The sequence below is a fragment of the Erpetoichthys calabaricus genome, chromosome 13, assembly GCF_900747795.2.
Source record: "Erpetoichthys calabaricus chromosome 13, fErpCal1.3, whole genome shotgun sequence".
NCBI lineage: Eukaryota > Metazoa > Chordata > Cladistia > Polypteriformes > Polypteridae > Erpetoichthys > Erpetoichthys calabaricus.
In genome coordinates, this window is record NC_041406.2 from 10,997,615 (window position 1) to 11,015,384 (window position 17,770).

The 17,770-nt window shown below is 40.3% G+C and overlaps 1 protein-coding gene across 1 annotated transcript in view; it reads right to left on the bottom strand.

Moving 5' to 3' along the window:
* Positions 1 to 15,067, bottom strand: part of cobl (cordon-bleu WH2 repeat protein) — a 333,465-nt gene extending 318,398 nt beyond the window's left edge. Inside the window, exons 1-2 of the mRNA XM_051936126.1 lie at positions 14,953 to 15,067; positions 14,226 to 14,413 (exon numbers count right to left, since the gene is read on the bottom strand). Coding sequence (XP_051792086.1) covers positions 14,226 to 14,269 — 44 coding nt within the window. The 5' untranslated portion in view covers positions 14,270 to 14,413; positions 14,953 to 15,067. The remainder of the gene's footprint in view (positions 1 to 14,225; positions 14,414 to 14,952) is intronic.
* Positions 15,068 to 17,770: the final 2,703 nt, after the last annotated feature.

Below are 17,770 nucleotides of genomic sequence, written 5' to 3' on the forward strand. Positions count from 1 at the left end.
TCAGACAATGTGATTTTCTGGATTTGTTTTTCTCATTTTGTCTCTCATAGTTGAGGTATAGCTATGATGAAAATTACAGGCCTCTCTCATCTTTAAGTGGGAGAACTTGCACAATTGGTGGCTGACTAAATACTTTTTTTGCCCCACTATATTTCAGCTGATTAAGTATTAATGACCTAAAATGGCAAAAAGATGAGCAGAAAACTACCACAGGTTTAAAATTCAAAGTTTAGGTAAGCAAAAACTGAAAAAAAAAGGAAATTTCATAATACTGTATTACAAATGGGCCTTCTTCGGGGAACAACTAATAGGGTACAATCTACAGATATTCTGCAGCAATTAAAGGAAATGAAGCCTTGCCAGTTGAAGCAAACAATTTGCACAGGTGTCCCAACTTCTGTTGATTACTTATAACCCCCCCTCTTAAAGCAGAGTTGGAACAGACTGTGTTACTACTACTTGGACAATATTCCAGTGATAATGGCAAGAAAACAACAATTAACAAATTAAATGAGACAGAGCATTACTACCGTAGAAGTGTAGCCTCTCATTTTGAGAATTTCTCCCCCCACCCCCAGTATGGCCAGTGAGTCCAGTGGTGTCCAACACAATCCAAAGGCAATTGGAAAGTGGAAGAAATTCTGATTGGACGAGATCTGGCAGAGCCAAAGTCACAAGCCAATCAGATTCTGAGGGTCATCAGCTGTGAACACAGGCAGCTCAACAGCATGACAGCTTCAAGCACAGCTTAACAGTGCAGGTCGACAAAAGCAAAGAGTCAGTTTGTACTGTAAGGAGGAGACTTTGTGCTGCAGGTTTGACAGGGCGAGTGGCAGGAAGTAGGCCATTCTTTACAGGACAACAATGGGCCTTGAAATACCAGTTGTGGAGTGGAAGTCTTATCGAGCGATGGATCAAAGTTTGAAATCTTCGGTTCATCACGCAGAGCGTTTGTACACTGCTGAGCTGGTGTAGGGACAATTCCTCAATGTGTGACACCAACTGGCAAACATGGTGGAGGAAGGTGATGGTCTGGGGTTCTTTCACTGGAGACGGAGTTGGCGTCTTGCACAATGTAACTGGAATTCTAAATTTAAAGGGTTACCACAACATTTTGCAGCACCACACAATGCCTTCTGGTCTGTGTCTAGTAGGTCAGGGGTTCATCCTACAGCAAGACAATGAGCCAAAACAAACCTCCAGGCTATGTCAGAGCTAAAGTTAAAAGAAAAACTTCAAACATGGACTGGCCAGCACAGTCTCCAGACTTGAACCCCCTTGAGTTTGTATGGGATGAACTGGAGAGAAGGGTGAAAAGAAAGCAACCTGCAAAAGGGCAACATATTTGTGGGAACTTCTGCAACAGTGTTAGGAAGATCTATCTGACCAATATTTGATTTCCCTTATAGAAAGAATGCCACGTGTGTTTAACTGCTAGATCAGCAAAAGGTGGCTATTTGGATGAATCACAAATTTGAATACAATTATATATATTTAATGGTTCTTTGACATTGTTTTTTCTGTTCTATGCCTTGACTTCATGAAACATTAAGACATTAAACTGCATGCATTTCCATAAAAACTGAAAAGAAACGGAGGTTTTCTAAAGCTTATCTGTTCTGTGCACACCATATCATATACAGTACCAGGCAAAGCTATTTGGGATACTATACAGCATCTGCCCTGACTAAATACTGGGAGAGGACGCTACAATTCTCTAGAGATGTGCAATACATGAGAAGCGTACACTTTTATATGGTGAACGTTTTATTACTTCTAAGTAGGTAAAGTTCACATTATAATAACAATAGTAAGTACAGAACAGTACTGGCAGCACATTCACTTTGTATACAAGAGACATCAGATACAAGTGTTGCATGCGAGGAGCTGTTGCATTCACTAAGTCTGGGATCTTCTGTTCTCTGATCGAGATTTTTGAACTTCATCATAACCTTATGGGACCACAGACATTGTCAATATATGTGTATTGTGGAAAGACGCCAACCCGTACCACAGACAGAAACACAGACTCACAATGTCCTTAAAACACACACTTTAATTTTGCTCTTCCTTCTTCTGCAGCACACAATCACAAACAAACTAATAACTCGGTTCTTTTTTACTTTACTTTTCTTCTCCTTTCCTTATTCTTCTGCCACCTCCACTCCTCTCCCGCAAGCCCTGTCTTCTACCACCTGACTCCGGCTCCCTGAACAGAGTGAGGCAGACCCTTTTATATTGTACCTGGATGTGCTCAAGGTGCTCATTGATGACCTTCCTGCAGCGCTTCGTGGTGTGGCAGAAGTGCTGCAAGTCCAGGGCTTAGCAAATGTGCAGGTGCCCCCTGGCGGAGGCTATGGGCCCCCACAGGGTTCAGCTTCCAAACTCTGTTCCTGTGGCCCTGACACCCACCAGGGCAGCTGCCCTCTCGTGTGCCGAGGAAGGTACTGCTTCTTTCCTCAGGTCTTTCCACTCCCTGGGCAATCTGGCTGGGTATGAACCCCAGCCGTCCTCCACAATTATATTATATTATATATACACACACACATATACAGAATATCTATTTTATATCTATATCTATATCTATATCTATATCTATATATTATATATATATATATATATATATATCTATATCTATATATATATATATATATGTATCTATATCTATATCTATATCTATATTTTATTGTGATGGATGGCCGGGGCCCATGCCTGGCCGGGACGCGCCTTCACCACATATACCAGGGGGACAAGGGTGGGAAACCCAGTATCTCCCCCTGTGACGCCAGATGGCAGCCTCCCTGGGTTGCAGCAGTGCCTCGGACTCCCCCAGGGCTTCATGGGGGTTGGAGTTCTGAGCAGCCCTGTTGGGTTCCGCAGGCGCCACCAGGGGGTGCTGCAGCAGGAGCTGCTGGCCCCTTTTGGGCATTGGTCTCACCACAGCCAGAAGTGCAGCCGGATGTTGGCAATCAAGCACCTGGAGCACTTCCAGGTACCCAATAAAAAGAGCCAGCAACCACCACTTAGCGGCCAGAGTCGGGAGGAGGAGGACAAAGCTTGGTGAGGAGGAGTGGTGAATGAAGAGTGTTTCGTAGTGGTGCTTAGTGTACTGTGATTGGGACTGTGTTGTGGCTGGAGGGATTACGGGGGAGACGTGCCCTCCAGCTGAACAAAAATAAAAGATTATTTTTATACGTGCCTCTGTGTGAATCTGTGTCGGGTGCAATATAGCGCCTTTCTTAAATATATATAAAAAAAAAATCCTGCAGAGAAACAGTAGGGCGTCGAGACGTGATCTTCACATTAAGATCACGGAAGACACGAGACTAAAGAGATCAAGGTCCCCGCGAGACGCTCCGTGACCAAACATGAGACTTTGTGCCAAGAGATTGACCCAGGACCGCCTCGCAGTGACGTACAACATGAGATTCTTGCAAGACACGCCCTACTTACAACCAAATAAGAGCATGGGCAGCAACACACTCACTCGTGTTTTGGCTTTGAGCACACACAGATCCCGGGCTCTCAGCGCATATAAAGCATATAAGGACAATACGTTATAGATGAAATGTTGACAACTAAGTGAAGAAAGCAGTGTGGAGAAGAGACTCAAAAGCGTTGGAGAGACAAAAAAGAAAAAGAATAATCTAGGTGCAAATTCAGAAAATAAGGAAAGTAATTATCAGCCCGGAACAAGTGGAATTGGGAAAAAAAAAAAAGAAGCACGTCCAATCCGGACATTGGCGCTATACACATGCAGAGCAGGTTAGAGATTATGAAAGCAATGGAATTCGAAAGGCTCAGAAAAAAAAAAAAAAAAAAAAAAAAAAAAAAAAATGTTGGCGTGATACATGTGGAGAAAGTTAAAGAATATGAAAGTAGGAAAATTAGAAAGTATAAAAAAAAAAAAAAGTAAAGATCACGGTAGCGCAAACAGAAATTATTACTCGAAAAAGGGAAAATAATCACCATGGACTAGGTGCCATTGAAACAAAAGCAGGATAAAGTGAGATCAGAAATTAAAGACAGAGTAGAAAACAAAGTAAAATGTCATAAAAAGGTTAAAAAACAAGGGGGCCAAACACATGCAGAGCAGGTTAGAGATAATGACAACTGGAATTCAAAAGACTTAAAAAAAAAAAAAAAAAAAACCTAGGTGCAAAACACATGCAGAGCAAGATACAAAATATGAAAGAAGAAAAAAAATGACTGTCAAAACAAAGAAAGTAAACATCGCATTAGCGCAAAGAAAGAGAAATTATTACTCTGAGAAATAACGAGAAGGCGAATAGAGATCGACTATATGGACATAGGTGATATGTCAGAAGTATGTAAATATTGTAAGGGTTTGAAGTCAAGAGAATTTCAAAAACAGAGTTTACCTCACATGCATTTATTGGTTACTTTGCAAAAAAAAAAATGATTAACTGCTGGATCGCTTTGTCTGTGCTGAAATTCCAAACAGAGAAACCTGTCCTGAATTATGGTACAAAGTCATTAAACACACGTCTCACTGACCACATTAAAAAGATTCAGCACATTGGGACTTGAAAGATTCCAAATATTGTTTTTACAGAAGTTCAGGAAAAAAAAGTGAAACTAATGAAACAGCAACAATTCAAAGAAAAAAAAAAAAATCTTAAAAGTATGTATCCAGAAAAACAAAAATGGGGGTTGGCGACCGAAGTGAGCAGGGGGCAAAGCCCCCTAGTATATATATATATATATATAATATATGATATGAATAGAAACCATTTAAACTTAACTGATTTCGGAAATGACCGGTTAGCCCTGAAGCCCCAGCCCCATTACCACCCCATGACAGAAAATGATTTCAGCGTAGCTTCCTTGTCAAATTGTGCATTGATGCTATGAATCAAGATGACACATGTGGATCAGGTCAAGCATGATAAATAGCAAAACGACCACAGACAGACAGACCAGGCGGAGTGAGCTGAAGAACTCTTCAACATCAGTTCCCCTTTCTTTGCACACTCTGATGACTCAAAGATGAGACCTCCTATATACAATAAGTGTTCCTGCACTGGCACCTTGTTTAACACTGGCACTGAAACAACAGTGAGCTTATAGTCAAGCAGCAAGCAAGCAAATAAAGTCAAGAGAAAGCTTGAGTCTGAGACACTACGCCCTAAGAGGAGAAGTGTCAGCACTTTCTTGGATTCAGGACATGATAATGTGAGCACAATAAGCATTGTTTATCATCACATATGGCCGTCATCAGTTCTAGTGATCTCTTCCTGCATTATAAATTATAACTACTGATGGCTTGACTTCTTGCAGGGCTGCTTTATCAGAATACAGGTAAGCAGGTGGTGCAGTGTGTTGATCTCTTTTTCACTATATTTACAATAAGGTAATGAAAATTTTAACTCATTCACAGCAGATGTTGACCTTTGTCAAAAGGAGAGGTTGAACGTGGTAATCAACTGTAAATGGCGACAAAACCCACCATTATATTTCAGTTTGACTCTCTTTGCTAGAAGGAAAGTTAGCTTCATTGGTCTGACAGAGATTCCCTTCACTCACATGAAAAGTGAAGAGCAAACAACAGCAAAAACAGCATCGATATCTGGTGAGAGATCAAAGAGAATACGTAAAGCAAAATACTCCATGGACGACGTTTTGCATTTTGATATAAGCGATCGAAAACGAATGTGAGGTACCAGCATCAGCTAATCAGTTTCCAGCAGACTGTGACTGAACAGGTTCGAGTAGCTGATGGGACAACAGCAACATTCGCCTAGTAGGTACAAACCAGTTTGCGATGCACTGTGACTGCCACTGCCACCCCTGGCCATATCAAGACAGCCTGGCACCAGCCCGCCACACATTCCTGGCAAACTGGAGGCCACAGCACACAGCAACAGACACTAGATGTTGATTTCTGTGTGAACCCATTGCTTTGTGTGCTTTTTGGAAAACTGTTTTTTGGAAAAAATATTCAGCCCTCAAAGAGTTAGTCCATTACTATACAAATTTATTTTTGCAAACCCCAAAATCACAAGAAATGCAGCAATGGGCTTCAACAGGCCCTGCCTTATGACAGCCCGCCAGCCTTGACTCTTTAAGAAAACAAGGAGAAACTCCCAAAACAACCCTGGGAGGGAGAAAATGGAAGAAACCTTGGGAAAGGCAGTTCAAAGAGAGACCCCTTTCAAGGTAGGTTGGGCGTGCAGTGGGTGTCAAATAAAAAAAGGCAAATACAACAATACACAGAAGAGAACACAAGTCATCCTCACTACAATATCATAGTGCAATAGAAAAACTACAAGTACAGAGCAGATTTCAACAGTAGATGATATCTCATAATACGATATCAGTAAAACGTTGCCTCAAAAACCGAAGCATTTGTGATCCTGCTGACTTCTCTCTCTCTGTGTTCCTTGCCAAACTGCGACAGGGTTGTGCTACTCAAGACTGTTGTGGAAGGCATAAATTGGAAATACTCAAAGGATTTTTGTCCTCAACTAGGACATCTCTCTGTCAGAAATCAGGCAGGAGGAAGCTTGTTTGTGCATCTGTTTATTTCTCCACATGAACATGAAGAGGGAGCACCTCAGTCACAGCAGCCTGTTAAGGGAATGGTCACAGAGTAAAGGGCAGAGGCCCATATGTGTAGACAGCAGAGCTGACATAACAGTGCGGTATTAATGTCTACATATCACCTGGCTCTTACTCGGATTGGTTCATTAGCTTACATACCCAAATAAACCGACCTAAATAAAAGTCTCACTCCACTACGTTTTTGTTTACCTTATGTGAATTTCTGTGTACGTGCCAACTGTCAAGTCTTACTGGGCACATGAAAAAACATGACATCAGCCAATTACTTTTAACCACTGCCTAGAAGACTCTCTTTCTCTCTCTCTAATTAACCATTTCAGCAGTCACTTCAGGCTATTTTTTTTTAAGCATTTTATTGATTTTTATTAAAAATCAAATAACATTCCATACAAGCAAGTCAAGTTTAACAAAACTAGGTTCGAAGCAAATCAACCCCCACCCATGAGAAAGAGAGCTAGGCCAACAGTGTAAAACTTTAAAACTAGTAAAAATAAGAAAATCGATAAAATCAATAAATTATAAAAAAAATCTTGGCAGGAGATTTTTTCGGAGAGACACTTATACTTTCCGCGAGACGACTCTTTGTGCCAAGAGATTTAACCACATCCGAGAGCAGAAATAAAACAAAGAATAGATGACAAAGTAGAACATTGTAAAGAATTCAAAAATGTTGGTGCAGTACACATGCAGAGCAGGTTAGAGATAATGGAAGTATGAAAATTCGAAAGTCAAAAAAAAAAAAAAAAAGAAAGAAGGATAGGAAAGATCAAATTAGCGCAAAAAATTATTACTCGGGGGAAATAACAGAACAGCGAAAAGAGATTGAATATATTGTTCAGATTTAAACTTTATGTCGGAGATTTGTAGATTGTCTAATTCGTGTTGCCATCAGGGAAAAAAAAAAGTACTGTTTCTGCCCAATGAAGAGGCGTATCTGAGAAAATTAAAAGATTCCAAAAACGTTAACACAGTACATGTGCAGAGCAGGTTTGAGATAATGGAAGTACGAAAATTTGAAAGTCTCAAAAAAAGGATATGAAAGATCACATTACCACAAAAACAACTTAAATTATTAGTCAGTGAAATAACGGAACAGTGAAAAGATATCAAATATATGGTTCGGATTTAAACTTTAAGTCGGAGACTTGTAGATCATCTAATTCATGTTGCCAGCGAGAATTAAAAGATTCCAAAAACATTGGCACAGTTCGGAAGTCCAGTGAGACGGAGACTTTTAACATGAGATTCTTTCAAGTCATGCCCTACTTACAACTATTTTCATCTAACCTCACTCATGTGAATGTTTTTGTCAGACACACTTCCTGCGCTCTCAGCTCTTATAAATTTTGATCAGGACAATAATTTTATATGTTGTAGATGACACGTCAACAACTAAGCTAAGAAGAAACAGCATGGACAAACATTTGAAAAAGTCATTTAATTTGTTAGAGAGAAAGAAATCATATTCACTCACAGGCAGTCATATGTTGCGTTGTCACGATGCAAGTCCAAACACTGAATCAAAATTCAATGCGATCTTCAAGAAAAGTTAATTCCAAATATTGTTTGTACTAAAGTTCTAAAGTAAAAAAATTCAAAGTATTCAAAGTTATTGTCTGTTTTTACCTACATTGTTCTCTCTTTAATTTAATATTGTTTTTTTTATCAGTATGCTGCTGCTGGAGTATGTGAATTTCCCCCTTGGGATTAATAAAGTATCTATCTAAAAGTGAAACTAATCCATATGTAACAATTCCCATGAAAATAACAATCTCTTTAAATTGTATATCCGGTTAACCAAACCTGGGGGTGGGCGAGCCCCCTAGTATAATTTAAAAAAAAAAAAGGGGAGAGAATCCATCCATTACCCAACCCGATATATCCTAACTACAGGGTCATGGGGTCTACTGGAGCCAATCCCAGCCAACACAGGGCACAGATAATCCACTTCCTCAACTAAAATGCTTATTCTAAAATATTGATTAGATTATGCCAGTTTTTGAAAAAGTTTTGTACAGATCCTCCAAGTGAGAATTTCACAAATACTGTATTTTAATGCGGAAAGCATACCAAAACACTTAACAATTTTACTCCTAAATAACTAGGCTACCCCTTGATGGCCTTTATCCTCTCACACTGTAAACATCCGGGAGCCCACGAGTGGTTTTCAGAGTGAAATACTTTAAATTTTCTTTGATAGAGTAACTAGTTGTGTTGCCCACCTTCAACTAGGAAACTTCACAAGGCAATGGACGGCAGTTATGGTGCTGCCAGTTAATCAGATGTATCAGAACTACTAGGTAAGTAACCAAGTATTTCTCTATAAACAATATCTGTTATTTTTTTTAAACCAAGGTCTAATATTATTGGCTAAGCAGTACAATGTCTATCAGCCTCCATCTCCTTCTGTTTCCTTTCATTGCAGGCTCCCCTTTATATTGCCTGTTTAAGTGCAGGTGCGAGGAGCCGTTCCCTCCACGGCATCATTGAGGCAGCTGACTGAGCCCCCCGCCTCCACACATGGATGCAGCATGGCCAGCCGGCCAGCCAGCTCCCCAATTAACCAATAAGTGAAATGCACTCATGCACACCTGTACCAAATTGGCACCTACACCTTCTTGGGACACGATTATTTATTTAAAACTGGCCACCTATTTCTGAGCCATGGACCCACTGTACCACAATCACTTCCACATCCTTCTGCGATCTAATTGGGGAAAAAAGAAAAAAAAAAAAAAAAGAAATGTATTGTGTCAGTTTCATCATGTTCAAACTATCCATAAGCCACCACAAATGTGTAGTATTGCATCAGCTATCTGTCTAATTTTCAAATTGCCCTTACTTTATGATTCACCCATAATGTTCCTGTCATAACTTTCAACACTTCAAATCATGTCACCTCTTAATCTGGTTGCTTACACTGAAAAGGTTCAACTCTTCAACCTCTCCTCATATCTGACACACCTCAGTCCACTAATTAGCGTAGTTGCTCTTCTCTGGACTCTTTCTAGTGCTGTTACGTTCTTTTTGTAGTATGGAGACCAAAACTGTAGACAGTACTCCAGGTGAGGCCTCACCGGTGTGTTATATAAAACTTAAGTATAACCTCCTTTGATTTGTACTCCACACATCATGATATAACCCAACGTTCTGTTAGCATTCTCGATTGTTACGGTACACTTTCTGGATGTTGGTATCGAGTAGTCCACTAGGATTTCCACATCCTTCTCGTAAGGTGTACTTTCACGTTTCAGACTTACCATTGTGTATTCAAAGTAAACATTTATTCTTCCTGAGTGTCATATTTTAAATTTACTTACATAAAATTTCATCTGCCTAAGCCTACAGTATATGCTGTCCAAGTCAATAACAAATCAGGGGCAGCATGCCTCAGCATCCACATGGAATTAAAGGATTGCTGCAGCCCACAGTTGATTCTTGAGGTGAAACCTAATTACAAGTGATACTCTTAACATTTGATCAAAGAGTCTGGGGAGTTCCCTGTGAAACATCCAGTAACACAAGCGCTTGGGGTTGTCCCCTTTGAAACTTCAAAAGCCACTAGTGTCACGGAACTTCAATCACTACGTAGACCAAATGGGACCCATGTATTGAAGGAAAAAGGGTTGGACAGGAGAGAGGCAATGAGTTCCAGAAGCTTCAGTTTGTATTAATAACATTTGCTCAGAGTACTTTAAACTAGAACGTGGTACCAGACAAGGATGTCCCTTGTCGTCACTGTTTGCAATCGCTATTGAACCACTGGCGGTTCACTGCCGAAATTCTTATCAGATAAAGGGGATTGTCAGAGCAGGACTGGAACAGAAAATTTCTCTATATGCAGATGATATAGTCTTATATATATCAGACCCAGAAAACACTGTCCCTGCTGTTTTAACAGCACTAACAGAATTTCAAAAGATATCTGGTCTTAGAATTAATCTGAATAAAAGTATACTCTTTCCAGTGAATTCACAAGCATATAATATTAGATTGGACACCCTACCTTTTACCATAGCAGATCAGTTTAAATACCATGGGGTAAATATCACAAGTAAACATAAAGCTCTTTATCAACACAATTTTGCCGTCTGTATGGAAAAAATTAAGCAAGTCTTGCATAGATGGTCAACTCTTCATCTCACTCTAGCCGGAAGAATTAACATTGTTAAGATGAATATCCTTCCTAAACTTCTCCTTTTATTTCAAAACATTCCAATATATATCAATAAATCGTTTTTTAAACAGTTAGATTCAACAATAACCTCATTCATTTAGAACTCAAAACACCCACGTATCCGAAGAGCGACCCTACAAAGGCCTCAGGCAGAAGGTGGCATGGCTTTACCTAATTTTCTGTTTTATTACTGAGCAGCAAACATACAAGCCATAAAAACCTGGACACAAATAAATGAACATACACAGGCTTGGTCCGCAATAGAAGTAAAATCCTGTAGTACTTCTTTATATTCCCTGCTCTGCTCTCCAATAAATGAAAGTTATCGCAAATATACTAATAACCCAATTGTGCTTTACTCACTCAGAATATGGAACCAAATTAGGAAGCGTTTTAAGATGGAAAATCTTTTATCAGTGGCACCTCTGCAAGAGAACCACCTCTTTCAACCTTCGCAAGTATATCCAGTTTTTAATACCTGGAAAAGTTTTGGGATTAAAATGCTCGGAGATCTTTATATAGACAACATATTTACATCTTTTGAACAATTACGTTCAAAATTCAACCTACCAGCTACACATTTCTTTCACTATCTTCAAATTAGAAATTTTATTAAACAGAAATTGCCCGATTTCCCCCACCTCGCACCCTCCACAATGCTGGAAAAAATACATGCTCAATTTCGAGGAATTAAACACTATTTCCACATTATATAAAATCTTATTAGAGTCCCTACCTTTCAAAGATCCAAGAGGACATTGGGAAGAAGATCTCTTAATCAATATATCAGAAAAGGAGTGGAAGGTAGCAAAGCAGAGAATTCACTCGAGTTCTATATGCGCAAAGCATAGAATTATTCAACTAAAAATGATATATCGAGCCCATCTGTCTCGCTTAAAACTGTCCAAAATGTTTCCAGGGCAGGATCCAACCTGCGAATGCTGCAACCAAGCTCCTGCCTCACTGGGTCACATGTTCTGGGCCTGCACCAAACTAACATCATTTTGGACAAAAATTTTTAAGTGCCTCTCAGACAGCCTTGGTATCACAATCCCTCCTAACCCACTAACAGCTGTGTTTGGTGTCCTTCCAGATGGACTGGAATTGGAGAAGGACAAGCAAACGGTGATTGCATTCACTACACTTTTGGCACGCAGACTTATTTTGTTAAATTGGAAGAATCCTTATTCTCCTCTGATAAGTCAGTGGGAAACCGATGTTTTATATTATTTGAAATTGGAAAAAATCAAATTCTCAGTTAGAGGATCTGTACAAAATTTTTTCAAAATCTGGCAGGATTTAGTGTCATATTTTAAATTTACTTACATAAAATTTCATCTGCCTAAGCCTACAGTATATGCTGTCCAAGTCAATAACAAATCAGGGGCAGCATGCCTCAGCATCCACATGGAATTAAAGGATTGCTGCAGCCCACAGTTGATTCTTGAGGTGGAACCTAATTACGAGTGATACTCTTAACATTTGATCAAAGAGTCTGGGGAGTTCCCTGTGAAACATCCAGTAACACAAGTGCTAGGGGTTGTCCCCTTTGAAACTTCAAAAGCCACTAGAGTCACGGAACTTCAATCACTATGTAGACCTAATGGGACCCATGTATTGAAGGAAAAAGGGTTGGACAGGAGAGAGGCAATGAGTTTGAGGAAAAAAAGTCAAAAAAAGAGAGGAAGCAATCACTAAAACCACACAGAATTAGAGCAGGAAGGAGTGGTGTAGCAGTAAAAGACGTTAGTCGGTTGCAAGTCATACAGGGCGCTCGGTGGTCGATATCTTAGAGCTGTTTCATGTGGCCTCAAGAAAGTTCTTCTAAGAAAGATAATGAACACCTGGCACCTGCTCCTGCCTGGACCACTCTTTTCAGAACCACTGATCTACAACAGGGGCTTCCAAGCTCAGTCTTGGTGGGTTCAAGGTTTTCACCCAAACCAATTTCTTCTTTCAATTGGACTTCTCTTAATTACACAAGAGGCCAGTTTATGTGCTTTCTTATGTTACTCCTGAAGTTACAAAGTGGTTATTCTAAAGGACTACTAGATGTGTGTGTGCATTAGATTGAGACACAAATTCACTCTTTTTTATCTTGCTGTTTAATATTCTGTTCTTTAGTAATTTACACCACGGTGTCACTTGCAGAAACTCTCAGATGATTCTGCACTTCAGTGGTGTATGGTGCAAGACAGAGGGAGATCTTTGAGAATTGTCTACAACTTAACATCCGCAAAACCAAGGAACGGATTATGACTTTCGCCACACCAAAGATCATCTATTCTCAATCACTGGTCAGGGAATGGATGTATAGGTGATGCACTTCTACCAGTAGTTGGGGGTTCACATCAACCACAGGCTGAATTGGTCCCATAACTCAGAGGAACAATAGTAGAAAAGGCAAAGCAGGCACCTTTTACTTAGGGAGACCGCGTTTCATTAATGTGGGTAGCGACATCCTTCATATATTCTACTTCTCTGTCACAGCCACAGAAATTTTGTATGCTGTGGTGTGCTGGTAGCACTACTTCAAGAGGGGCCCACCAAATCAAATGGATATGGGACACAATTTGGACCAAATGGAGGAAAGAATTTCATGAAAACAAAACAGTGCTATTATGAGCAACGCTGCACATCCTCTCTGCGACACACCAATTATTTAGGAGCAGAAATTAAACCAGGACTCCTTTATACCAACAGCAATACATCTGTATAATGCCTCACTGTGTCAGCCGAGTGACAAGTCTTTTTTATTCTATAACTTTATTTTCTCTGGTATGTAGTGCGCGTGTGTGTGTATTTTTATCTATTTATTTTTTATTTATTATAATAACCTTTGGTAAAAAGCCAAAACTTTCCCTCAGGGACAAATAAAGTTCTGTCTATCTGTTAATAACTACGCAAGTGGATAATACTGAAGCAGCTGTTGCCTATTAGCAGTCGGCCTCATTTTTAACATTTGTGTGTTCCACTCATCATGAATTGTCAGTATCTTGATACAATTAACAGAGCACCTTCACAGAAAAAAAGAAAATGAAATTAAAAAGGCACATTTAAACATTTAAAGCTATGGCAAAGAAAAAAAAATCAATAAATGTAAATCTCACACTAGTACAGTTATCTGAATGCAAAATACGAAGAAAAGAGAGGGACGGCTAATTAAACAATGACTTCTTGACTGGAAAACCTTAAGTCACAGAACTGAACTTGAAAAACCCCTCATCTACAGGACTATGGAGCCGAACCCCAAAGCCCCTCTCCAGGTGAGCAGGGCGCTATATAGGCATAAACTGATTTGCTGTCATTTCTCAGGATGTCTCACATTGCTGTTCGCACGCATAGAAAGCCACAAACATCCATCCGAAGCTAGAAGACATCCAAAAAAAAAAAAGCAGGGCGCTGACCATTTCTATTTAAACCCTTAATCACACATTTCTATAAAGTTAGCGTATAATCTTACCCGGTGGGCGGCTTCGCGGAACTGCTGACTCCCACTGAGTTCATCCTCCACGCTTCTCAATGTGGCAAGTCGGCCCGAAAAGTTGGAACCATCCGATCTTTCTTTCTTTCGTTCTTTATTTTGTATTCTCTTGGCTTCTTCTCAAACTTTGATTGAGAGTGAATCCCGCAGATTTACATCTCCAAATGCTGCGTGAAAAAGAAGCAAACGAAAAGCAACAAAAGCGAATGAGAAAGGACTAAAGGATCCCCTGTTGACATCTTAAAGCCGGCTCCGTTATGAATCCGCTTCTTTTATTCCTTACGGTACTCGTTGCCACTCGACAACCACAGGGAGGTTACAAAGTAAATCGAGCGGAGCGTTTATTAATATCCGAACGAATTCAAGAGTGTGGCTCAAACAAGATGTAACTTTAAAAATATATATATATCGTCACACAACCATTGGCGGCTAGACAGCCGTCAATGTCGAGCCAGCCCAGACTTTTCCTTTCTGAAATTTCGCCGGCGCGTAAAAAAAAGGCACAGATGTCAGGCGCACTTGTTTCACAGTCAGCGCACGGCGGCCAAAGCGCAGCCACCTCTCTCGAGCGCGTGCCCGCCCGCACTCGTACCCTTAACCGTACCCGCGACAACGTTCACCTGACATAACTTCGGTCATATTGTCTGTCCATTTACTTTTACTTTCAAGTAAAATAAATAAACAAACAAACATAAGGCTTTCCTACCTTCTCTCGTCCCTTGTTTGTCTGAGTTTGCCCTTGCTCCACTTTTATCCCTGGCCCGCCCCCGCCCAGCACCCTCCTGTCAATCACAGCGCCGGCCGTTGGGAGTTTACTCTGTTGCGCGCCTCTCTCTCTATCTCGCTCTCTCTCGCTCTCTAAAGTGCGCGCGTGCTCGTCGTGCTCGCTCCTCCCATCGCAACACCGACGGAGAGAGAGAGAGAGCAGGCAAACGCGGGCAACTTTATTGTGTTTTGTTTCGTTTCAGTCGACATCGGATTCAAAACAACAGACCCCCGGGTAAAAGAGGGGTTAGGCTTTGTCATATTTTAGGCTCTAAGACTGAAAAAAATCAAAAGGTGAGCTTTATTTGAACGAGTCTGTTAACGACAATCACTTTATCCGTGAAACAGATACATGTTTAAACCCACCATATGTTATCATTCTCCTTTGTTTACTTTAAAATGTGTCATTGTCAGCGAGATACAATATGCTTGTGAATACACTTTATAAATTAGTGTCACTCAGGTGAGTGTCTTTGTATAGGTGACAGTAAATTGCACTTCGTTTACTGAAGTTATAAGTAAGGATCGGACTATTTAAAATCTTTTTTTTAATACTGACTAAGATTATGACCTTGGTGTGGTGACGCTTAGGCTCACATGACACTTTATGCTTCGGGCTATGCTGTTGGGTGTTCTTTCTTAGCATTACCTTCAGAAAGATGATAAGCCATATCGAGTGCCTATAAAAAGTATTAACCAGCTCAGCTCAGTTTCATACTGTATTTTATTGTTATACAACATTGAATCACAGTGGATCTTCATTTTGGCTTTTTGATCTACAGGAAATGACATTGAACTGGCTATAACTTAATCATGCTTCACTCCGTATTTATTCTCTGCCAGTCAAAATAAAGGTCAGATGTTTCTCTTTCAGAATTTTTACAGCTGTTGCACATAACATGTTGCAGCAGACTAAGTCGCAAAATTCAGCAAAGTTTTTTTTACCAAAAAATGACCCTGGGGGTGAATTTCCCATTGGGATTAATAAAGTATCTATCTATCTATCTATCTATCTATCTATCTATCTATCTATCTATCTATCTATCTATCTATCTATCTATCATATAGTGCCTTTCTTATCTATCTATCTATCTATCTATCTATCTATCTATCTATCTATCTATCTATCATATAGTGTCTTTCTTATCTATCTATCTATCTATCTATCTATCTATCTATCTATCTATCATATAGTGCCTTTCTTATCTATCTATCTATCTATCTATCTATCTATCTATCTATCTATCTATCTATCTATCATATAGTGCCTTTCTTTATCTATCTATCTATCTATCTATCTATCTATCTATCTATCTATCTATCTATCTATCTATCTATCTATCTATCTATCTATCTATCTATTATTTACAAGAGTAAGCTTCCAAACACTATACAAGTGGGCACCCACTTTTTGATAACTCTGCTGCCTTGCAGTATGTAGACCAGGGCTCGCATCCTGAGCGGAGTTTGCATGTTCTCCCCATGTCCATGGAATTCCTCCGAGTATTGGATACTAACCCTCACCTATTCTGTTTCTCTTCTCGGTACTCAAATGTGGACTTGGTGCCATGGCCCACCTGCCAAGTTGTTTTGCCTGCCTAAGGTAAAGTCATCCCTGATGGAGGATCGCAGGAATCATGAGAAAGAGGGGTCCTTTCATCACATTGGCTGGTCCAACACTGTTTCAGCCGTGGAATGGCCAAATGGGGGAGGCAACTTGATGGATGAGGTCTCCAGGAGTCTAAAATTATCCAAATCTTATTATGTGATTTCATCTACTGTTAAATTCTGCTCCGTACTTCTAAAAAAATTGTATTTTTTATTGAGGATTTGTTCTGTGTATTGTATTGTATTGACCCCCTTCTTTTGACACCCACTGCATGCCCAACCTACCTGGAAAGGGGTCTCTCTTTGAACTGCCTTTTCCAAGGTTTCTTCCATTTTTCCCTACTAGGTTTTTTTGGGGAGATTTTCCTTGTCTTCTTAGAGAGTCAAGGCTGGGGGTCTGTCAAGAGGCAGGGCCTGTTAAAGCCCATTGCGGCACTTCCTGTGTGATTTTGGGCTATACAAAAATAAACTGTATTGTATTGTATTGTACTTCGGTTTCCTCCCACAGTCCAAAACAGGCAGGTTAGATGGATTGGTGACACTAAATTGGCCTTACTGTGTTTTGTGTGCGTGTGTTTGCCCAGCGATGGACTGAACAACCTGTCCAGAGTGTTCCTGACTTGCGCCCTATGCTAGCTGGGATGGGCTCTGACACCTCAATCCGCCCCAACCCTGGTCTGAATTAAGGAAGTCAAAAGATAAGATGGCACTATAAAAATGTCAGGGATTGTGTCAGGACCAATCAGAATTTTTTTTTATGATATGTCTGATTTAAACTGTTTGGAAGTAGTACAAAACAAAACACAGGTTTCTTTTTCCCCGCTTTTAGTGTTTTCTAATAAGTATCCACTTCAGATATATTCCTTATTGAAGACCCCTGGCATTGTGTCATTTTAAAGGCCAGAATACGTATAGCTGGTGTTGTGGGCAACTGGGTACCATACCGAGCCGGGATACCTATATAGCTCCTCTGCCAGGAGAGGACAGCCGCCCTGGTTGCTATGGAGGTCATGGGAACCGAGCTGGGAAGCTCAACCCTTCTAGGGGACCGTGGCCACCGCCAGGGGGTGGGTTCTGGATGCTGAAGCCCTGGAAGCCAGCACTTCTGCCACACCAGGAAGTGCCGGCAGAAGGTATTCCAGGGTCACCCG